Here is a 23,468-nt window from a genome sequence, read left to right as displayed (position 1 = left end):
CCACTTGTAAAAAAGATAGGAGTCATGATTCTCCATCAATATATATAAATGTCCCCTCTTAGTGGCAAAAGGTGAATACGTTCGCCCCCAGTACCCTCGTCAATCCGTCCCAGGGCCAACACGGAGGAGGTAAATCACGGGCGGCTACTAGCATTTGGAATAGTGACTAGCATATAAGGGAGACATTTACTCAGTTTTACCGAGATTTGAATCCTAGACCTCGTGATGATAATACTTTATGTGCTAACCACTACACCGGAACATATAAATGTCCCCTCTTGTGGCAAGGCGATTCGCTCGCCCCCAGCGCCCCCACCAACCCGTCCCTAGGCCAACACAGAGGAGGTAAATCACGGATGGCTACTAGCCATTAGTATAAATAGTCAAGACATGGGGAAAGTTATGCTTGGTCACACAAAGTTTCGACCCCAAGACCTCATATAACAATATCTTATATTTTAATCATTGCACCATCATGAGATTATACCTTAATCTCATGAGAGAAGTTATGCTCGGTCCCCTCTTGACCTATGATCTGCACTATGATTTCTTTTAAAATTGGTCCATGAACTGTGTGGCGAGCTTACCGCGTGGAACCACAGCCCGGTGGAAAGCGAACTATCAACGACCCGGAGAAAGTCCCTCGTAAACGATCCCGTGCTTCGCCAACTTAGATTCTCGCACCCGAACTCATACCTTGCTTTTAAACCCGCGCTGGCGATTCAAAAGAATGGAACCGTTGCCGGTGAGGACCAACAAATGCTTCAATCGGGTGAACTTGTGCGTTTGAAAACGTGCGCCCCGTCAAATAATCACTCGATGAAAATCCAAGTTGTCCCCACAAGCTTCGCTTTACTGGGACCACCACAAGAGGGGGCCACCGGATTGCTTTTTGGCGATGTAGTACAATGCGTATTGTAGATAGCTTCGTTGATGGACACGCGTCGAATTTATATAGGCCATAGCAATTGAAGAGACTGTACGATGAATGCTTTTATTTGATTCAGTTACATTTCCTGGTGCATTGGATCCGAAGTAGCTTACCTGCTCCATGGACCTAACGGCATCTCTGGAGAGTCCAAATTGGATCCGGATCCGGATTCGAATTCATACCGACCGCCTCCTCTCTTCCTCTTCCTCTTCCTCTTCCTCTTGGAATGAAGCTTGAAGACCTGGGCGACCTCGGATGACGGCGCTGCGGGTGGAGGTGGAGGACGTGATCGAATTCCTCCGGACGCGAGGATTCTCCGCGGCCGCCGCTGCTCTCCGCGACGACCTGCTTTCGCGCCGCTCCGCTGGCGAGGCAGCCGACCTTGACCTTGACCTTAACGTAGGATTCGATCTACCTCCTCTGAAGCTTTCTCCTCTGACCCGTGGAGGTGCAGGCGTCGCCGAGAGTTCGCCTCCCAGCGCCTCCTCCAGCTCCTCCGACGCGTTCGTCAGCATTGGCTCATCGCCCTCGGGTATGTTGGTTTTTGATTCGGGGATTTCGTTGATCTCGGTGCCCATTCTATACCTTCGGTAGTTAGACGAGAATTTGACTTGTTTCCTCGCACCTCGGCTCTGTTGATTTCGCCGATGGATTCTATCCGAAAGCCGAATGTTTAAAAAAAAGACTTTTTTATTATTATTTTACGTATAAACCTCAATTGCAAATGAACTGGCACGAGCATTCCGGAGAATTATTTATTTTATTCCAAGTGTCAGATTATTAAACTGTTTTCTCTTGTCACCACTAAACTTTTCTATTACTTGGATTTCTTGGAACAGAGCTTTTGAATCCTTACGGAGTATGGTCACCAGCTCGGTCTAGATCTGATGAGGAGTCAACCGATGGGCACTCGAACTTTGGAACTGCCAGAGAGTACAATAATTATTGGTATGATGACCAGCTTGGAGGATATTACGATAATCCCTTCTTCGTGCAGAATGATTCTGAACGATTACATATGGAGGACAAGTTCATCATGTCTAGAGAGGAAAAAAATCTGTTTGAGAATGAAACTCACGATACTTTTGATGTTCTAGCAAATGATCATAGGCATGAGCATGACGATGTCGATTGTCAGGGATGTGCTAATATCTATAATTGTCCTTTCCCAATTTGCAATTGCTGCAATGGATCCAAAAATTGTGAAAGTGGTGAGGTTGCTGAAATGGTGAGGAGCACAAGCTTTGCTATCTACGGACGTTATCAGGTCTTGGATGACCAGACGGAGAGGTTGGATGAATGTGGAGAGAATCAGTTTAATTTCATAAGGAAACATGACCATCCAGATACTATTGTCCTAGAACATGATCTGTTTCACGATAAAAGTCAAGTTGAAGGCAAAGAATGCTCAGGATCAGATTTAGCAGCGGAAAAACTGCAGACTTTAAATGCCAATGCAGTTGCTGATAGTGGCTTTACAAGTGAGCTTTCTGCATATTGCTTATGTTCGATTCATTTTGAAATTCAAATATGATAAATATGATACTATGGGTTTATCCATCATTTTTGATAGCAAATGCGTTGGTTAACTTATGTGAAATCAACTGTTACAATAGGATAATGATTTGATTAAGACTAAAAAAATAGGTAGGTATCTACCAGTCTGCCCAACTTATTTAATCTGCTTTGGTCCTCCTGTAGTTTTCTTTTTCATAGATGCTAGCTGCATCGAATAGCGTGCTTTCTGGTATACTAGTACAGACCCAACATTGATGTACACCAGCATTAAACATCTTGCATTACCTTGTCTAAAAGGACACGAGTATTATGGCCTTTTTTGTTCCACATTGACTTGCATTTCTTTCCCTTTTTTCTGTTTTAGTTCTCATTCAATTCATTTTTTTTTTCTTTTTGCAGAGTCCGATACTAAAATATATAAGGATATTGTAGGAGATTCTTATGCCAGAGACTTAATTTTTTTAGGCAAGAGAGATGATGGAGAGTTGCAAAGGGAATCTTTCAGTTTACCAACACTTGAAGAGGTGTCTAAACAAGATGCAAATTCTGCATATGGACATGGGGATGACAAGACAGTTGACAAAAAACTAGAGGAATCTGAGGCTGTTGATGGGGAATTAGAGGGTGATATTGGTGACAAGCTTCATTTTCATGCTTCCTCTGATGATGAACTGGAAGTATTTAATTTGAGAATAATTCACCGCAAAAACAGGTTTGAAGCAAAATTTTCTTCTAAAATGTTGTGTAACAAATTGGAAAAACTTTATAAAACCAGTACTAACTTTTGTACACCGTTTATAGAACTGGCTTTGAAGAAAATAAAGAGTTTCCAGTTATCCTGAAATCAGTTATAGCAGGCAGATACTATATCACAAAGTATCTTGGTTCGGCTGCATTTAGCAAGGTTGTTCAGGCGCATGACCTCCATACTGGAATGGATGTATCCCTCAAGATAATAAAGAACGATAAGGATTTCTTTGACCAGAGTTTAGATGAGATTAAACTTCTCAAGTTTGTTAATAAGCATGATCCTTCTGATGAGCATCATGTATTGTGCCTTTATGACTACTTCTACTATCAGGTATATGTGCTTTTGTATATATTTTCTCTGTTTCCAGAAAATCTTTCATTTTGTATATGTTAACTTCCTTTCTTATCTGTGGACCTTAAGCCTAGAGACTCCTGATTCTATATTAGTGTAAGCTAAAACTCCCTCATTAAGCTCCAAATGGATAGCTGAAAGACTGTGCCTTTCAAATAGATGATGCTGTCTTATGAGGACACATTTTTGTGCATTGGCCTGAACCAATGTGCTTGTTGAAATATTGTTCACTTTTGGTTTGAGACCCTTACTATCTTGCCCTTTCTTAGAAGGTACCTTAACGGGTGAAGAACCCACTCCTTTCCAACATGGGTTGAAAGCCTCTCATCAGATTCAAATACACAGGAGGATGGTGGACTCAATTTCTGAAGATGCATTTCTTTCACTCCTTCCAATTTGCTTTGGACCAACCAAGTGTATCCACTACTGTACAACTAGAGCTTGTGCAAGTTACATCATCTCGTTGGCTCGCTTGCCTATCAATAGAAGTTTTGTTTATATATGCAATATTGCATCTGGCAGTGTGTTGTGCCTCCAATCTTGATCTTGACCAATGACTACGAGGTCATTAACCTAGTTAGTGCCAGTGGTTGGCAATTTGCCATTGTGCAAGGGATGATTTATGGTCTGGTTTAGAATTCCTTCGAGGTCTAAAATTCATATTACTTTGTTTTTTTGGTAATCTAGGTATCCATCTCTTCAAACCGACTAAAATTCATATTACTGCATCATTACTTTGAAGTTATTTCTATTTTGGTACTCATCTTGATCAGTTTATCAACTTTCTTGTGTTTGGCCTAAGTACCAGATGAAGTAATTCATTACTGAAAGTTTGGAGCATTGTTAGTGTGCTTTCTTGACATGAATATATATGTATATATATATTTGCTATTTACATCTAGATGCATGCTACTATCAAAATATTTATCATGCTGTCTTGGTTGCAAGCACATTGTAGTAACATTCTGGTGCTAGTTCTCTTTACATATTGGTTGTAGTTGATAAAAAAAATTCTTAACATCTTTCAGTTAATTGCTGCAGGAACATCTTTTCATTGTAACAGAGTTATTACGGGCTAACCTCTATGAATTTCAGAAGTACAATCATGAATCTGGTGGTGAGGAATACTACACATTGCCTAGAATACGGGTATGTGATTGACACATTGTAGATCATGACAGTGTGATTTGTTGTTCAGTATTTGTCATCTATTACAATGTTTTTTTGGATCAATAATCTAACCATCAAATTCTATCTAGAAGACTCATAACCTTGAATTTCATCAACATCTAGTTGCAGCATGTTCTAAACCTAGTCAGGAATCAATTCCTGAATCTATAAATTCTTTTTTTTTTAATATCCTAGAAGCTGCTATTAGGGTAGTTTGTGTTTAAAAACTCTTTTCTACTATAATCTTTTTAAGGTTGTTTTATTCTTTGATACCAGATTGCACTGTATTATTCATTTGTGGCAGGCTATAGCTCGACAATGTCTAGAGGCTTTAGAGTTCCTCCACCATCTAAGGATAATTCATTGTGATCTGAAGCCTGAGAATATCCTTATCAAGAGCTATAGAAGATGTGAAATTAAGGTTATTGATCTCGGAAGCAGCTGCTTTGAGACAGACAACTTATCTGTATATGTGCAATCTCGTTCTTATAGAGCCCCGGAAGTTATCCTAGGTCTCCCTTTTGATCAGAAGATTGATATTTGGTCTCTAGGTTGCATCCTGGCTGAACTGCACACTGGTAACGTAAGTTTTATATTTCTAAAGTTAAAATCTATAAAATGTACTCTTATGCACATATTCTAAAGTTAGATTTATAAAGTCCACTCTTCTGCACATATTGGTCAAGAGCATAAACCTTTTTTATGACAAATGAAAGAAAGGATCATAATGTTTCGTTGATATAATGCATTTTTTATTGTTGCATACCAATCCATTTTTTATAGTTTGCCTTCAGAGTATCATGCAATTACACTTGATCCACCGATAATTTTTTTAGGCAGGTATTGTTTATGGTTTGGTTCCTTTTATATCAATCTTAGTTCTAGCAATCAGTTTTCTTGCTCTGGCAAATTGTTGGAATAAATCAAAGTTAATTTGAACATTTTTCCATGTCTCATGGGTCTATTGAGATCACTCTACCCTTAATATGCTCGAGATGAAAAATCATCCCACATGTTTTCAAAGGCTGTTTGGATGTGGGCTCAACAAGTCTATGGACTTTTTTTTTAGAACTTTAGAAAGGTGTTATAGAACTTCCAGAAAAGGAATATTGCTAAACATGTTTTGGTGGAAAGTTGTAATCTTCTCTGATCTACTAAGTTATTGTTTATTTTATTTTTCATGATATTCAGATAATAATTTACCTTCCAACATCAGGTGCTATTTCCAAATGACTCAGTCCCCTTGATACTTGCTCGGATAATGGGGATCCTTGGTCCAATTGATGAGGAGATGCTTGTACTGGGACAGGAAACGAGCAAATATTTCACTGAAAGTTTTGATCTATATCATCTGAACGAGGTCTCTCCATCCATCCTAAATGAAAATGAATTACCTGTCTGTTTCCACTCATATTTTTCATTGTAAATTATGCGGTGCCTGCTAGATTTCCTTAGACCATATTTAATTATAAATGTTAACAGCACTGCAAGATCAGGGAATAGCACAAGCCTACATTTTTCTATCTGTTTAATCGGATTTATTGTGTAAGTAATTTATTGTGGAACAACAATAGGTAACATACTAACATCTCCATTTTTGTAAAAATAATTGACATAGGTAAAAAGAAAATTGTGAGTTCAGTTAAATTAAAGGTAAAGGAACCTCAACATGTGTCAATATGTTTAATCAGATTTATTGTATAGTTAATTAATTGAGGACCAGCAAATCAGCAATAGGTATACTCTCCCTTATTTGGAAAGTTACATGCTAAAGAAAAAATGAAAACCCAGTTAGTTAGATCCCTTAACATGATACTGATCAAATGCAGTGACTCACAAGCATATTTTTGCTTATTTATCCATTTCACTTCTAACCCTAGGCTTGCAAATATCGCATTGATATTTCGCTATGGGAGAAGGTTCATTAAAGTTGAAGCCAATCTCTCTTGGTTCCTGGTTCAACTTCAACCTGCTTAATGTAAGCAGAGATCTTAAAAGGAAGACACTATATCTAGCCCCTATGCATCCATTTGACAGCCATGGGCTGATCAGTATTCTCCAACTTGGGCCATCAGCATTTTCTATACCGAAACTTTCTCGGTCTTATCATATTCGTGCCAGTTCAAAAGAGAAAAAAAACTTTCTTCTTTGAGATATTCACTTGTAGATGCTTTGCCAAGAAGACATTGTATGTTCAAGTGTTAAATGCAACCAAAATCTTGCATATATTATTTGAAATGAGAAATCTATTTGAAATCATCATCAAATGTATATTTTATTGATGCAGTAGCCAACAATCTATGATAGACATTTGCTACTCTGTACTCTTGTTGCACTTTCGAATATATCCTCGTCTCCATATGTTTTTCAGGAAATGCATCAAATGGAGTACCTGATACCAGAGAGGTCCTCATTGTCACAACAGCTGCAAGATTCCGATACTGAATTTGTTGATTTCCTTTCTTATTTGCTCCAAATAAACCCTAGTAGGAGACCAACAGCTAGTGAAGCACTGCAACATAGATGGCTTTCCTTCTCGTACCATTGACAAATGAGGTTTCACACTTTTGCTAGGCATTCACATCAGCAAAGGCAGATCTAACCTAGCATGCACATATCTTATAGTAACTTTTGTTGTTGTTGTTGTCATCGTGAGTATGTAGTTTGGGTATGCAATTTACCACACGAGCATTGTACGTGTACAAACCATGTAAATATTTCATAGTTGTATTTCTTTTTTGTCCTGAAAGCAAACAAAGTGTTGTGTGATTATGTATTTGATTTCTGCATCAGGATATTGTGATTTGAGTTCATGTTCCTTTGTGCACAGTTGCGAGTCCTGGAGAGTTTCCAGCTCGCCTAGAACAGATTTAGCTTCATTAATCATAAGAGCTTGACAGATTTACTCTTATCTGTAGCTGTTGCTTCATTAATCGTAAGAGCTTATTTTGGGACTTTTGTCCTGCACTAATCAACTACAGCTTCCCGATTTATCTCCTCACATATGATTATAGGGTCAATCATGTGAGGCCGCTGGGATGGCGGATTCCATTTTTTGCAACAATTGTTTTGAGCCTTTTGGCATATGTTGACGATTCTTGATCACTTTTGCAATTGTTAACTTGTCATGAAATTAGTTGAGATATTCCTAAATTTATCCTGCAACTTATAAAAAAAACTGAGAAAAAATGTTTCACAGAGGAAATCAAGAATGGCCAAATCCACCTGAAGGTCAAGCGTGTGACAACCTACAAAAAACAGGGAGGTTCAACAGGCGATATCAGCTGCTTCTGGTGGATTGACATAACAAGAAGCCAAGTTCTAAGATCTGCTATATGTTTATTCTACTTTCTAACTTGTCAATTGAGATTTGTCAAAAACTTGCAGCAAGAAGATCAAATAACCAACGTTGTGACTTGTGAGGAGCAAGATATGCACACAAAACCAAGGTCAGGGTACAAACTGTTTGGAGCAGGTTAATTTGATATCTTCTGTCAAATAGCTCTTTTAGAGAGATTCCCAGAATCTTATATCCTCACACGTTCTCATGATGTTTAACAAAATAATGGTCCTGGAATGACAGTTATCGTTGACGACAGGTTTATTCGGTTGTAAGAAAGCTTAGTGCCACGACAACATCGGTCATTAGTGGGCGAACCGAAGGCTCTTCTTGGAGACACATTGCAGCAACAGCAGCTGCTTGGCCCAGGCCCTTTGCTGGATAGTCCCCTTGTAGGAGTGGATCTACTAACTCTGGGAATCTCTTCTGGTCCTTTAACAAGGGCATTGCCTGTTGATAGGAGAAACAAACGGGATTAGCTTAAATAGTGAAAAATAAGGTACATCTTTATCTAGCAAATAAAAGGATGGTTTTGATGCTATACTAATTTATATGATTTCATACCCAGGCAACAAGGTTCTGTTCATCTGTTGGCTTAGCAGTGTCAATTGCCCTCCTCCCTGTGATTAGCTCGAGCATAACAACACCGAAACTGTAGACATCTGACTTCAAAGTAAGCTGACCTGCTCTTACATATTCGGGCGCACAGTATCCATATGTGCCCATTACTGCTGAAGAAACATGGATTTTATCCCCTATGGAACCCAGCTTTGCAAGCCCAAAATCAGAGAGCTTTGCAACAAAATTTTCATTAAGTAGAATATTTGATGATTTAAGATCACGATAGATCACCGGCGGGTTGGCTTTCTCGTGCAAATACTCGAGGCCTTGAGCGGCACCATGAGCTATTTTCATCCTAGCATACCAGCTTAGAGGATTCTGATCGGCTGAGATATCTGGCAACAAGATTTCACTCTGTTAAACTCATTTAAACTAGAGAAGCTTTACCTAATCATCGTATGACAAACTACTACAGAATAATTACCAAATGACATAAAATGTTTAAGGTTCGAGCACTTTTGTAGCAAAGTAAATTAGTAAACTGGAAGAAAAATCACAGGGTATTTGATAAAATATAAAATTGCCTATGAAGCTTGCATAAACCATTAAACTTCGTAAAAGGAGTATAAGAAAGAGCTGCTGCCTTTGGAGAACTACAAAGCAGTTGGTTAAGAGGAACATTTCACAAATTACAAATAATCGTCGCAAATGAAATTGAAAATCAAGTATGAAGCAAGGAGCATTGGACAGCAAAGTAAGAAAGAATCCTTTCGACAAAATAAAGTTAGCTAAAGGGAACGGGAGTCTTTTTGTACACCATGCTGAGAACTTCATATACAAATTTAGTTTAAAAACTATCAAAAGAAGTTGTGAAGATCTGCTAAATGCCATAATCGTATTCATGGAAGTAATAAAACTACTGTAATGATAGAATACCAAGCAAATGATCTTCTAAGGAGCCGTTAGGCATATACTCATAGACCAGAAGCCTTTGATCACCATCAGCACAGTATCCAATAAGCTTGACTAGATTTTCATGATGGAGAAGACTGAGAATCAATACTTCAACAAGGAATTCTTGGTTGCCTTGGAAGCCATTCCTGTCTAGCTGCTTAACAGCTATAACCTAAGCATCAAATTCAGAGACCTGTAAATAACTATATCGCAAAAATATATTATATTAAATAAATCAGTCAATTACTTCTCTAGTCTTCTCAAGTAAACCCTTGTAAACCCTACCAAACCCTCCTTCTCCCAAAAGACATTCTGGTTTAAAATTCTTGGTAGCAGAAACGAGTTCACGGAATGTGAATGTCTCGGCAGCAACATTTTTTTTTCCAGCATCATTTTGAGTTTCATGAGTAGGAACTTTCTCCGGGGGATACTCTGCATGACACAAGTCAAGTAAGAATACGACTAGACATGTGAGTTGACATAGTTACTTATCAACACACTTATTTTTTTAGCATCACTTTCTAGGTTGTGAAACTGTCTATTCAATTCAGACTGATAGAATAATATCAAGTGATATGCTGCTTAGCAGGAATATTTATATGCTTAGAAGAAATTTAACATGATCTGTCCATATTTTGGACGGCAAGTATAGAAAGTATAAAAGGTAGTGCTCAGGTAGAGTTTTAGGAAAAATTCCTAAATGGATTCACAATCCATCTACTTCAACTATTGTATTACCTTAGGCACTTCATAGTCTAAGAAACTTTAGGAAGAGATAATCAAGAAGTAATAAAAGGCAAAAGAAAAGACAAGGTCTGCATTCCAAGTTGTGGTGCAATCTATTTTCATCAACTCTTCAAGAGAATAAGAATCTCTGACGCTGGGGTGCTCTGGTTGAGCAGATGCATGTCAATGATTGATTTTATATTTCCTGCTGAAATAGTTCAAGCCTAAACCCATGTTAAATTGTAGGCACGAACTTTCAAACACCATGTTAAATTTCCAAGTACCGTAATTCATCTAATAGTTTAAAATGATACGAGATTTAAATATTTTTCCAGATATGTTTCTCCAGAATAATGAGCAAATTCGCATACAAAATTCTCAGCAATCAAAGTCGGACGAATGGAAACTATAAAGTGAATAATGTGCTCTCCAAAACTTTTACCTTGTTTTGCATGAACTTTTGCTTATAAAGAAATTCTGGGTATTGAGTTTCTATTGTTCACCTTCTTCAAAAGGCAAGAGATTGTTCACCTTATGGTTGTTGTTAACCGCAAAAAGACAAAAATAATGACAACTTAATGATATCTATAAATCAGCACTGGTGCAATAGAATATAGGGTTTATTGTTTTTTGATTGAAAACATAAGGAAGAAATTAAAAAACATAACATAGTGGTATATATGAACAATTGATTCACAGACAAACAACAAAATGCAATCAATGTTCAGTTTTTTATCCTGAATGGGGAAAAAAAACTCACCTGGCCATTTCGTCAGTTCATGGACCTTAACCGCGCGTGCAACTGGAGATAAGTCGGCGTTCGGGAAATTCTTCTTCAAGAAACAAGGAAAGCAGCTCATCTTGAGGTATTTACGTCAAAGAAAAATTACCTCTCGACTCCCGCCGATTGTCTCAAATCCCAACTTACAAACTCAGAGAACTGAAAATAACAAAACCTTTCAGCCTCCAATCCTTGAACCCCCAACAAAAATCCCAAATTTCAACACGGAGCTGAAGATTTCGAGTGAACTGCAAAAAAGAAGTTCCGCCTAGGGTAAAATAAGCTCCACAACTTCGACGGTCCGAAAGAATCTAAATTTACGCCAAAAAAGGCGAGAAAAGACTTGAATCCCTTCCGGAGGAGACCTGAATCGGCGCAACCGCAGCGGCTTTGGCGAGGAACGACAGAAGCTTATCAGAAGGAGAAAGGTGACGACTTTTTCTGGGCGATGGCACCAGAAGCGGATGGTGGGTATTTGAGGACACATCTGAAAGCGCAGAAGGCGAGACGTGGATCCAAATCCCGCTGGGAAGACGAGCAGGCGGAGGAGGGAAGGAGCTGTCAATGTTATTGTTTGTTTAAAAGAGAAAAAAAAAACAAAGTCATTTTAAAATTAAAGGGAAGGCAGGGTTGAGGAGGTCGGTCGACGTTGAATAGAAATTTTCAATTGGGCCCAAAATTTATTTGTTTTGGGAGAAATTCTCAAAAACTCTCTTTGCTTTTTAAATTCCCAAACCACCACACTCCTTCCTTCCCCACTTGGGTGCCCAAAATGCCCCTGACTAAATCAATAACTGCAAAATAATTTTCTAAAATTCACACCAAACTTTCTAAGTTTTCAAAAAAGTGTTTTTCCCTCTCACCTCCTATTTTTATTTATCTATTCAAACGGTGACCAAGATAAATCTGTAATACATTGTAATTAAAGTTCGACTCTTAAATATCTAATTAATCATTTGGAGGATTAAACCATAATTAAACTTCGACTCTTAAATATCTAATTAATCATTTAAAGGACTGAACTGCTGCACCATAATTTCAAGTAGAGATGTAATCGAGTCGAGTTGAGCCGAACTCCTGAATATTTGAACTTGGCTCGTTTATAATCAAACCGAGCTCGAGTTTTATTTAACGAATATATTCATGGTTCACGAGCTTATTCGAGCTTTTATCGAGCCTAAACGAACTTAATAAATATAAATCATAAATTTAAATATTCATTAAAAATTAAATTATATATTTAGAGAAAATTATAATAATATTATTAAAATTTATAATTTTATTCTAATAAATAAATTTAATATATTTGTTTATATTTTTCATAAGTAGAATGTAAAATCTATAAATTCAATATCAAAACTATTATTTTTTTTATTTAAAAGTTACTTAATGAGCTTAACGAACGTGTTCACGAATTAACGAGTCAAATATTGTGAAGCTTGAGCTTAGTTTGTTTATCTTAACGAGCCTCATTAAACGTGCGCAAACAAACTTTTATCGAATCGAACTTCGAATAGCTCACGAGCAACTTGATTCATTTACCCCCTAATTTCAGGACAATTTATTTAAATTTTCAATTCTTGAAGTTGTAACTTTGAATGAATACTAATTTTCATATTCCTAAGTATTTTTTTTTAAAGTAGAGTTCCAAATTGAAATTTGCATCTTGATCCGGAAATTTACTCGATTTTTTTAAACAAGGTATATTATTTTATATTATGTGTAGTTAAGCAGCTGAGCCACGACTGTTGATAGATAAAGCTCCAGAGGGAATGGCATTAAACCACTTCAAAATAAACAACAGATGGATGAAACATTTTTCACAAGAATGAACTAATCAAACTTACGATAAATCTTCAGCTATAGGAGGACAAGTCTTCATTATCAAATACTTATGGACACAATAACAGGATTCCATGTAATTATGGGAATAAACATGACTAAAAACTTAATAGCTCATAATATACACAACTTTATTCCTGGGCTGCCATTGTAGAATAGACATGACTTATTGAGACTAATAACTCGTCAACAATTCTGTGCTTGCAAAATGCGCCTTAGTCGCCTGACTGAACTATGTACAATGAATTGCTGAGGCTGAGAAGGCTTCTTCTTGTGGCTAATGTACAACTGCTAACCCAATATATGCACAGTGTCACTATCCTTCTGAGTCTGAGTCATATCCACAGGATGAATTAAAGATTATGAGTCATCTTGCAGCTGATTGCCTATGATAGGTGAAACGATCCCTGACCTTCGGTTATCGCATATAGCAATCTCTCTCTCATTATCTCCTGCAGAAGAATTGAGACCTGATTAGTATAACAATGAAATATTTATGCAATGTACTTAATCCATTCATTCAATAGGGCAGCCAAAACATAAGGTACCATGAGTTTGCTTTGAGTATGTTACATTGCAAAAAATCAAAACGGCATTATCTATTTTTAAGAACATCCCTATTTCTGAATATCTGATGCCAACTAAAAAAAACATCAAGTATCTAGCATTTCGAAGAGCATCCCTATTTTCTGGATATCTGATGTCAACTAAAAAAAATATCAAGTATTTAGCATTTCACACTGATTAATACAGGGATGACCAGTCCAAACCCACAAAGAAAAAAAACATCCCTATTTTGATTATTTTCATTAGGACGCCCTCATCACTTGAAAGATTTACTTTACATCCGTTTTAATTCTTATTAATTGTGCCAAACTGAATAGTTTCATTGAAATGGTCACTTTGCTAGTTTGAGGTAAAAATCATCGTAGAAACTATGCGTGAATATTTACTTTCCAAGTTGTTAATTATTTAAAGACACTTGAAAATTTTTAGCTGAAAGTGTGAATATATTTCTCTTGTAACAAGTCTAGAATTAAAGGAGAAACTAGAGCAATTTTTGTTTCAAATTAGACAAAAGAAAAAACTTCAATGAAATTATTCACTTTTCAACAAATTAGGATGAAAGGCCTAATGAGCATATTAGAGATGATACAGCACCCCTTTAATAATCATGAAAAATAGGGGCACCTATTTGATGTTTTTGAAAACAAAGGAAGCCCTTTTAATTTCCCCTAGGTTATATTTGCAATTTGCACCATAAAATTAGAAGAAGAAAAATAACAAAGTACACAAGACATCAGTAAATTGTTCGCATCTGAAAAGAGAAACTGATTTGCTAACATACAGTTTGTTTGGTAGGAAAATTTCGGCAAAATGGGTTCAACCAAACTAGGAACAAGTAGAATGATCAATAGTTGTTTGAGGGGGAGGACAATTTGACAAAGGAGGTTGCAAACTTGTTGTTTTACTCTCTTTTTCAAACTTAAGAGAAAATCCATAAACCAAATGTCACAATCATTTTAAAGGCGAACTACAATCAGATAAATTTTGAAAAGACAGAAATTTTCAGTCAAATATACGTAGATGCAGTGGAGGGGTTATATGTTTCAAGGAGTCATCCAAGAAAGTGAGTATATTGATCAAAAAGGAAAATAAGAGAGCATACTTTAGATGAGTAAGGTGGGAGCTTTAGATAATTTGCACAAGTCATGACACTCGGCAAGTCCAGATCAGCATCAAAACTAGAGTGCTGCAATAAAGAATAAGAAGTTAATTGTTCGGCAAACCATACAGCCAGTGCAGTACCCAACTGCATGAATTCTAACCTTTCGAACTACTGTTAGCTTTGGGTTAAGAGCGGCTAAGCCTCCATGTGCAAGGCGAGGTGCTCCAGTTACAAATTGCAAGAAAGCTCTACGCTGATCATAATCATATTCTTGAATGATTTCTAACAACTGAAAAAGAAAGAAATAGAATGAATTTATATGACAGACAAAAGAAAATTTTTATCTGCACTTAGTAGATTTCTTCTCCAGATACTGACATGGGTAGCCATAAGGCTGCTCACGCTATACCCATGGTCAAACTTGATGTGATTCACAAGCTGAAAGAACTGCAAGGAAATAAACATAAATACATGCAAAGATTAATAGCTAAATAACAGAGTAAAGTAGTGCATACATCCCAAGTATCTTGTTCTCCGCAGAGTAACTGCTCCAACTCACCTTCAGTGAAGATTTGGAGATATCTTAGAGGGAATACCTGGACATAAACAGCAGAAGGTAAAATAAACTAACTTGAAGGGTGATGAACAATCTGCATTTGTTTTCTCCAAGTGCAATATTGAAATTATCAAAGTTAAAATCTTTATTAGGTATTTCTTAGAAACTACTCTCCATAGATAAACCAAAACATGGTATAAGAACATGACAAAAAAATAATGCAAAATATACCTCATTAAATCCAGATTTGAAGGCATTAATTTGTCTCGCAACTCCACTGCCAATTGTCGCATCAATGACCAGTGCAACATATTCTTCCAAATTGGCAATGTTCACCTATCAAAGAAACAATATAAGCAGCCATAATGAAAATGACATGAAAGAATCCTACTCCAAGTATTACCATCTTTGCACTTTCTGATGCGAGTGCATAGTCAGTGTAAGCTGGAAGAGTGAAATCAAGAGAGAGATCCTCTACAGCCATGCTCCTGTAATATAACTTTGATGGATCCTTATCTCTTTCTCCAGAAGCTGATTCAACAAATTTTTTCCTGTTGACTAGAGCTTGAAACTCCAGTAAAGTCCTTCCAAGGTCTGGATCAAATGACTGGATATCACATATATTGAGCTCCTACAATGCATATAGAAGTTCATTTCATGGTTAGATTATAAACAAAAAAATCAAAGAAAAGAAAAATCAGGAAAAAAAATTAAATCATAAGCACCTGCTCGAGCATAATCTTATAGAAGGCATTAGAAAATGATATGTCCATTGTTCTCCCATCTTTAATTGCCTTGGCTACCAGCTTACCAAGAAGGGAAAACTTTTTCTTCACATCTGAGAATTTAATCCCACCTGACCTTTTTCTCGACCATGGACAAGGAAACAGTCCACATGGAGCAAACAAAACTGAAGAATCACTACAAACACTACTTTTGGCTGCACAATAGTCCTCTCTCCACATACCTAATCCAACCTTTTGAAATTCATGACTTACTAGAGTGTAGAATTCCATAGTAGGACCTAGACCAGTACCAACTTCATCAGCATATTCTACTTCAAGAGAGCCCTTACTTTGAGCATGTAATTTCATGATTTTTGCAGCACATTCAAGGATATTGTTGCGGTCAACTTTAAACTTCTTGCGGGAGTGAAAACTAGTAACCAAGTGCCATTCACTGGAGTTCATGCTACTTCTATCTGAATGCCGAATGTTGTTATTCTGATTTCTTAAAGAACCAAATGCTGTGAGGTAGAAGTACTTCAATCTTGCCTCAAAGGAAAATAAGAAAGGACATGCACTCGTTAACTGGCTACACCATGATGGAAAACAACCAGTGTTTAGTACCAGCTGATCTCTCATTTGCTGCTCCAACTTCTCAGTTAGCTTGCTGCTCACAAAGTCAACTTTTGGTACTGGAGAAACTATCACCTTCAAATCATCAAAGTTATCTATTCTCCCTTCTGCAAATTCTTGAATTCTATCATTAACTGACAGTTCCATCGAAAATTGATTCAAGCCCTCTAATATTTTCAACATAAATAAAATATCATATGAGGTATTCATTCTATCAATGTTGGAAAGCATTTCAGCTTGTAATTTGGTAGGGAAAAAGGGAAGTTTCAGGAATGAGAATCCAAGCCTATTCAAGAAGATATTTGACTGAGAAACCAAATCTAACATGTTGTTCTTGTTTGCTATGTCTTCTTCAGCTATTCTATAAGTAAATTCATAAGTCTGATTCCAGAATTTGGACCCCACAATCATGTCAAATCCTGGAGATACTTGATCCTCTAGAACTGCTTGATAAAGGGTCTTTGAGCGGTCAAGTTGTTTTCCTCTCAAGCTAAAAGTTAATCTTGGTTTAGTATTCACCATGCATGGAGATACTGTTGTGATTCTTCCTTGAGCAACTTCAGTATCTAAAAATCAGTACGAACAAAAATGTGTTGGTTTTTCATACTCATAAAGTAAAATTGACAGCAAAATACTAGCATTATTAATAAGAGAAAAGAAATTGCTAATCTTTGCAGGTTAACGAAAGCTTACCAGTTGTCAGTTTTGTGCTAGTCTTTACTGGTAAAAGCTGCTCCTCTTGACTTCTAATCACCTAATCTCAAGAAAATTAAAGCAAACATGAGAAAAGTTTCATCACCCAAGGCAATAGACATTTTACTTTCATTCAACTTAAATGAATATTTATATCACACCAAAATCAGACGTGTTATTGTCGAGGTATGAATCTTAATTACAATAAAGTATTTCTATAAAAAAACCTGGAATGGGTAAAATATAATAGATTAACAAGCTGTACCTCTAAAGAATTAGAAATATAAGTCTCATACGAGATGTTCATGTATGCTTCTGTAGAACTCCCTTCTGAGTCATGATGTAACCTTGAAGCTCTGAGGTTTAGTTTGCTGATATGGTAATCCACTGCCTCTGACTGATGTCTGTTCATGGCACTAACTTTAGGCCAGAGATATGCTTCTACAGCATCTACTAAGGAAGAAGAAATATCAATACTTAGTACATTGTCAAAGTCCAATAAGTTTGAATCTTTGTTGTCACGTACAAACGAAACTTTTAAACAAGGATTCATTGTGGGGCTACTACAAGGGATATCTGTATAACTTTTTCTTGGTTTCAACTGTTGGCTTCTGACAACAGGAAAGTTATCCAAAGAAGACAATGCATCCTGCAGATTTTTCAATAAGCAAGCCAAAATAGTATCATCACGATTTTGACTAGGTTTGGACAAGCATATGGAAGCGAATATCTGGAATCTCTTCTGTACAGCTAGAATGTGATCTGATAAGCCACTATCATGAATTCCAAGCAGAAACTTGCCATTGCATAAATAATGAGCCAGAGATCTTGCAATACCACTCTCAACAAACTCAAAGGTTGACAAAGACTCTCCCTGAGAAAGCTCTCTCATCACCTCATCCAATATTTGTGTTGAAAATTTCACTTCATGTAGGTTACCAACATCATCTGAATGTGTGTCCATACTATCATCTAGCACTCTGCACAAAGTTCTGAGATGTTGAAGAGTTTTAGAACATGACATATCAGAGTTAGCTGCTCCATGGCCCAAGTAGTAGGAAGCTTTTATCTTCCTTCCCAAATTGTGAATAGCATCCTTTCCAAGCTTGCATGTTTTTAATTGAGAAGAGGGAACACTAGATGGAGTAAATGCAAAACACATGCATCTGGAAACAACACTGACAGCTATTTTCTCATCTGAGTGTGGTACAGATTCTATGCATTTATCTTGGACTAAAAGCATGTCAATTGCATAAAATACTCCTTCCTTGATGAAAGAGCTTAAGAAAACACCTGGAAGTTTTTGCATCAGAATCTCAACAATCTCCAGTGTGGAAATTAGTAGATGTATATCTTTCCTGGACAACAGCCCTGCCAAAAAACTGTCACATAAACAATTAGCAAGTGATCTTAAAAGATCTCCACAAAATGGCTTACTTCACATATATTGCACATTTACCTTGAGATATTTGTATCTTTGATCGAGTCCAGAAGTATCTCAGGTGTGCTATAATGGGCAATACGTCTTATGATGGAAATGCAACCATAACATACATAATCATTTGCACCAGAGTTCACAACCTATTTGGAATACAAAGTTTATCATAAAATAATAATAACAAATGCTATAAATAATGAATCACTTAGAAGAACAAACCTGGATGGAAGCTGGAAGAAATTCCATGGCGAATTGATACAAGAAATTGGGTTCGTCCATTAAAATCTTCTCCTTAGCTTGTATTAGTTTATTGACTGGAACATCTTTCTTTTTTTCAGGAATCAACTGATTAGTTAACTTTAAAGCTTCCCATACCTGCAGCAAATATTACTTTATGTAAAAATTACAAACACAAGTAACAATTATGCACAGACTACAAGACAGAATTGTGTTTGAAGAAACACGTTAACCTTGAAGAAACATGTTAACATTTAAACAAAACTCATCCAATTAGTTATTTTAACAAGGTAACAGACTAGAGGACAAAATTCACATGGTTTTTAGAAATTAAACTAAAAATTATTTAAGTAGAGCACAGAAACCTGATTGTTTTGGACATCTTCAGTAGATGCATAGGCAGAATTGTGTGACATGTCAGAACCTATTAAGATGCCTCTCAAAGTTCTGCTTATGCTAAGCTCAAATAGGATGCGAACTGCTAACTGAGAATGTGAGGCAAGTCTTGTGAGGAGACCAACTAAACTCTGAGGACAACAACAACAAAAGGTAAGCATGCCAGTAAAGAATATATGTCAAAAGAAATGGAAGATAATCCACAAATAAGGTATTTAACATCAAAAAGATAGAGATGCTTACAGAAAAAGTCATGGAGCTAATTGACCTGTGACTATCATTATCTATCAATTCCAAGGACTTCTGTATCACTCCATGCTTGCACAGTTCATCAGTCAAAATAGGAGAATAGCGAACAGAGTAAGCAACCCATGCAAGACAAGTAGAAACAGTTTCTACCAGCTGCCACAAACGAGAGAACCAAATCAGTTCAGCCAAAATAATTAGTCATTGAACAAACAGCCCAAATAGTTTGTACTAACACTGGTAGTTGATGTTGAAGCTGATAAATACGAAAAAGGAAATGGAGACTTTAACTAAGCTACTCTATACCAATTACGATTGAGTCTGAGAATGGCTGTAGCACTAACCTCCTTGTTCTCATACTGCAGAAGAGTGCATAACGAAGGGACTGCCTCCATTATAATTGATGAATAATCAGGCGAGAGTTCCTTGCACATATTAGTTACTGTTATAACTGCGACTCGCTGAAAAAAAAGGCATATCGAATTACCTTTTAATTTAACAAACCATATCTTATGGACAGAGATAAAATACAATAGTTTATGCTCCTCCACTAACCTGAATATTAGACGGAAAGAAATCGATATAAGTTAAAACTGCATTAACAGCGCCTGCTTTTAAACATGCAACGGGATATCCCCGCGAAATCTTCTCCAATGCTTGATGACACTAATTAAACGTAAACATAAAAATATAAGTATCATGATTCTGGATATACGAGGATAGAACAAGAGCCACCTACCTTTTCTGCAACGTCCAAGTATTCGATAGCCAAAAGCTTTCCACAGAGGACAGTAATTCCGCCATGCCGCGCGATAGCAGCGGCCGAAGAAGGCCTGGCGTCCAAGAGATAAGTTAGCGCTCTAATCGCCAGAAGCATAATCTCAGGGTTGCGACCATTGGCATTAAGCTTCAATAGAGACGGCACGAGCTCCTCCAGGGGGAAGCGCTCGATGGCGTCCTCCATGACGAAGGAGAGCATCTCGCATAGCTCGGTCAGTGCCTCGAGTTGCGCGGATTCCCCCGAACCATCATCGGCGAGGCGAGCGACGACTCTGTGCACCCTCCTCTTCGATAAACCCATAGCACGGTTATCCGAGCCTAACAAGCCGTGGTCGGGCAACCCCTTGCCGCGGTCTGAACCGGCGGAGATGGAGCGCTGCAACTCTGTTCTGGAGGCGAACGAGACGGGTAGGCGCTCCGTCGATCTGCAAGCGCGCTTTTTCACCGGGAGTTCTCCGTCAGAGATCTTGCGCTTCTGACTACGATCCATGACGCCTTAGGAAAATGCGATTAAAGGCAGGAAGAAGAAGAAGAAAAAAAACGAATCAACCGAGTGAAGAGTTTGATACTGCACACCGGAAGGAGGAAGATGTAGCTTGGTGAGGCGGCGATCGGATCGGCGAGATGAAGAAGAGGAGGGTTTGGCTCGCGCTGGATGCGAAGAGGCGATGAAGTGAGAGATCGTGGATTAATGGGTATGGTATCTATTTATAGAAGCCCTCGAAATTTTCGTTTCGGTTTCCATCAGAATTGGCTTGGACGATCCATGACGCCTTAGGAAAATGCGATTAAAGGCAGGAAGAAGAAGAAGAAGAAGAAGAAAAAAAACGAATCAACCGAGTGAAGAGTGAGAGTTTGATACTGCACACCGGAAGGAGGAAGATGTAGCTTGGCGAGGCGGCGATCGGATCGGCGAGATGAAGAAGAGGAGGGTTTGGCTCGCGCTGGATGCGAAGAGGCGATGAAGTGAGAGATCGTGGATTAATGGGAATGGTATCTATTTATAGAAGCCCTCGAAATTTTCGTTTCGGTTTCCATCAGAATTGGCTTGGTCTTGTATTTCCTGTTATTTCGCTGTCTGTTACTTACGCTCTGTTTGCTTTTGTCTTCTCCCTCTTTTTATTTTTGCCCGAAATTTTACTAGTTTTTCAAAATAGCCCAGTTTTCACTTTCCTCATGGTCTCGAAGATATTCGCTATTATACTTAAATAAGTGGAGCAAATGGTCAAATTGCATAACTATGCTAATTATATATATATGTTATATTGTTTTCAGATTTAATTTGACCGGAATAATTTTTTTTTGTTTATTTCAGTATATATATGTAGAATCTAATTATTGATTAATAATTCATGAAAAATATAAATAAATGGATAAAGAATCAATTATTTTCATCAGAATGTTTGGAAAAACTTTAAAGTTGGGGAGATGAATGGTAAACATCCCTGTGAGTCATTGTGAATATGTAAAATAGACCAGAGATTTATTGTAATTACTTTTGTATTTTTAATAAAATACAATGCAACCTTCTCTAAACTCCTCTGGACTTTCAAATCATTTATAAGGAGTATTTAATTAATATAAGCTAGTTATATGATTACTAATTACATTATGAAAAATATAACATAATTGAATATTATTTGGTTCAATATTAAATAATACAATAAAAACTAATTTATTTAAAGATTTTATGGTATAATTTAGTGTATCACTTATAAAACAAAATAAAGTATATATTATTATTATTATTATTGGTAATATATATAAATAAATAAATTTGGATAATATTTTAGATTTTTTTTAATTTTAGAATTTTTTTAGGATAATTTTATTGGACTTTAGACTATATCCGTTTAGTTTATCTCAACCATAACTAAGAATTGATTGATTTAATTAACCACGCTTAATAAAATATTTAAGTTTAAAAAAAAACTAATTAAAAAAAACCCATTAAACCTTCCAACGAGCCTCCTACCACCTCTGGCCCCTAGTGAGCGATGTTCAACAGACGACGGGTGATGTTCAACGGGTGGCAATTGGTGGGCAGTGTTTTGCGGACGATGTGTGTAAGGCTTTCGGGCGCTAGCACTGCTTATCGCTTATCAGACGTCTTATTCATGAGAACGATGAGCCATCTGCCACCTCCAACCCTCGGCGAGTCTTTCGCATGAAGGAACAACCACGATAGACATGACTAGATTCTCGATAATCCTGAAATCAAGAGAAACCTCAAAAATTTGAGGTAATCACATTCCAGGTTGAATTCCCAAATTACTAACGCTTGTTGACAGTGTCGGACATGTAAGCTTACTCGGGAATCATTTATCACCTAAACCAAATAAGATTTTTATTGATAACCTTAGATGAATAATCAAAATTATCAACGATAATCCATAACCAAACGTACTCTTGGATATATATATAACCACATGTAAACAGTAACTATATCGAGTGTAATTGAAAGAAGAATCTATAAGATCTGTGCAAGTTACGTAAGAATGATTCCTACCCTAAGTCTTACACATAAATTGAGGTAACAGTTCAACGGTGAGATCTTAACAAGTGAGACTCCCTGAAAAAATAAATAAAAAAAGTAGTTAAGAATAATATAGTATTTTCTTACCTGACCAAGTCTATCTCTCAAAACAGTTAATCAAGCCATTTCTTGGATTCTCAACAACAAGCACAAAAATTTTATATCAGCACAACAATTTAAGCAATTTAACTTCGACAAGAAGCACAAAAATTTGCTATTTTGTGCTCCTTGTTGAAGTTAAATTGTTGAAATTTTTGTGTTTTTTGTTAAGGTTATATGTTATAACAGTAAATAGAATAGAGAACAGAAAAGTAAAAGAGAAAAGAGAATAGTAAGATTATAGTAAAAACAGAACAAAACAATATATTAGAAAAGTGACAATAAAATAACAGTAGCAATAATAGGAAGCAAAACAGAAACAAATGTAATAGAATGGATATCAACCTTTTTGTGTCTTTCTTTTTACAAATCCAAAAAGTGGCTTGTTTAACTATTTTGAGAGATAGATTTGGTCAGGTAAAAGAATACTATATTATATTTAGCTATTTCCTTTCTTATTTATTTTTCCAGGGAGTCTTACTTGTTCGTCAAGATCTTATCGTTGAACCGTTGCCCCAGTTTATGCATAAGACTT

The 23,468-nt window shown here is 36.8% G+C and overlaps 3 protein-coding genes across 5 annotated transcripts; 1 reads left to right on the top strand and 2 right to left on the bottom strand.

Moving 5' to 3' along the window:
- The first annotated feature begins 1,101 nt into the window (after positions 1-1,101).
- Positions 1,102-7,626, top strand: LOC121996766 (CTD kinase subunit alpha-like). Of its 2 annotated transcripts, none has more exons than XM_042550857.1 (8): positions 1,102-1,463; positions 1,771-2,412; positions 2,915-3,161; positions 3,251-3,530; positions 4,593-4,700; positions 5,026-5,304; positions 5,938-6,081; positions 7,093-7,626. In XM_042550857.1, exons 1-8 carry the CDS (start codon positions 1,187-1,189, stop codon positions 7,267-7,269), a joined length of 2,154 nt encoding a protein of 717 aa, XP_042406791.1. In that variant the 5' UTR covers positions 1,102-1,186; the 3' UTR covers positions 7,270-7,626. The 2 variants fall into 2 exon arrangements, with proteins under 2 accessions (XP_042406791.1, XP_042406790.1); XM_042550856.1 differs by having other exon boundaries at positions 1,103-1,463; positions 2,849-3,161.
- A 398-nt stretch (positions 7,627-8,024) lies between these two features.
- On the bottom strand, positions 8,025-11,667 carry LOC121996767 (probable serine/threonine-protein kinase PBL26). Of its 2 annotated transcripts, none has more exons than XM_042550859.1 (6): positions 11,427-11,667; positions 11,063-11,331; positions 9,824-10,008; positions 9,559-9,748; positions 8,626-9,017; positions 8,025-8,511 (listed from the first exon to the last, which is right to left on the bottom strand). In XM_042550859.1, exons 2-6 carry the CDS (start codon positions 11,160-11,162, stop codon positions 8,323-8,325), a joined length of 1,056 nt encoding a protein of 351 aa, XP_042406793.1. In that variant the 5' UTR covers positions 11,163-11,331; positions 11,427-11,667; the 3' UTR covers positions 8,025-8,322. The 2 variants fall into 2 exon arrangements, with proteins under 2 accessions (XP_042406793.1, XP_042406792.1); XM_042550858.1 differs by having other exon boundaries at positions 11,449-11,667.
- A 1,228-nt stretch (positions 11,668-12,895) lies between these two features.
- Positions 12,896-21,263, bottom strand: LOC121996765 (E3 ubiquitin-protein ligase UPL4-like). The gene is made up of 18 exons (XM_042550854.1): positions 21,168-21,263; positions 20,258-20,793; positions 20,074-20,184; positions 19,863-19,979; positions 19,516-19,674; positions 19,242-19,403; positions 18,859-19,014; positions 18,661-18,782; positions 17,467-18,583; positions 17,202-17,262; positions 15,876-17,074; positions 15,554-15,781; positions 15,382-15,486; positions 15,110-15,190; positions 14,973-15,041; positions 14,755-14,883; positions 14,595-14,678; positions 12,896-13,377 (listed from the first exon to the last, which is right to left on the bottom strand). Exons 2-18 carry the CDS (start codon positions 20,786-20,788, stop codon positions 13,312-13,314), a joined length of 4,497 nt encoding a protein of 1,498 aa, XP_042406788.1. The 5' UTR covers positions 20,789-20,793; positions 21,168-21,263; the 3' UTR covers positions 12,896-13,311.
- Positions 21,264-23,468: the final 2,205 nt, after the last annotated feature.

This window comes from Zingiber officinale, chromosome 6A (assembly GCF_018446385.1).
Source record: "Zingiber officinale cultivar Zhangliang chromosome 6A, Zo_v1.1, whole genome shotgun sequence".
Classification (NCBI taxonomy): Eukaryota; Viridiplantae; Streptophyta; class Magnoliopsida; order Zingiberales; family Zingiberaceae; genus Zingiber; species Zingiber officinale.
The sequence above is the reverse complement of the archived record's forward strand: the minus strand, read 5'-3'. Positions and strand labels throughout refer to the sequence as shown.

Bases quoted from the DNA above. Each gene is read 5' to 3' on its own strand.
- LOC121996766 (XM_042550856.1), top strand. From the start codon at position 1,187: ATGACGGCGCTGCGGGTGGAGGTGGAGGACGTGATCGAATTCCTCCGG. The intron at 4,701-5,025 runs GTATGTGATTGA...CATTTGTGGCAG, and splicing joins ACACATTGCCTAGAATACGG to GCTATAGCTCGACAATGTCT. The intron at 6,082-7,092 runs GTCTCTCCATCC...TATGTTTTTCAG, and splicing joins ATCTATATCATCTGAACGAG to GAAATGCATCAAATGGAGTA.
- LOC121996767 (XM_042550859.1), bottom strand. From the start codon at position 11,162: ATGAGCTGCTTTCCTTGTTTCTTGAAGAAGAATTTCCCGAACGCCGAC. The intron at 10,009-11,062 runs GTGAGTTTTTTT...TGTGTCATGCAG, and splicing joins TGAACTGACGAAATGGCCAG to AGTATCCCCCGGAGAAAGTT. The intron at 9,749-9,823 runs GTAATTGACTGA...TTTGATGCTTAG, and splicing joins TACTTGAGAAGACTAGAGAA to GTTATAGCTGTTAAGCAGCT.
- LOC121996765 (XM_042550854.1), bottom strand. From the start codon at position 20,788: ATGGATCGTAGTCAGAAGCGCAAGATCTCTGACGGAGAACTCCCGGTG. The intron at 19,015-19,241 runs GTTTCTGTGCTC...TATTTGCTGCAG, and splicing joins AAGATGTCCAAAACAATCAG to GTATGGGAAGCTTTAAAGTT. The intron at 15,487-15,553 runs GTAATACTTGGA...TTTCTTTGATAG, and splicing joins CATCAGAAAGTGCAAAGATG to GTGAACATTGCCAATTTGGA.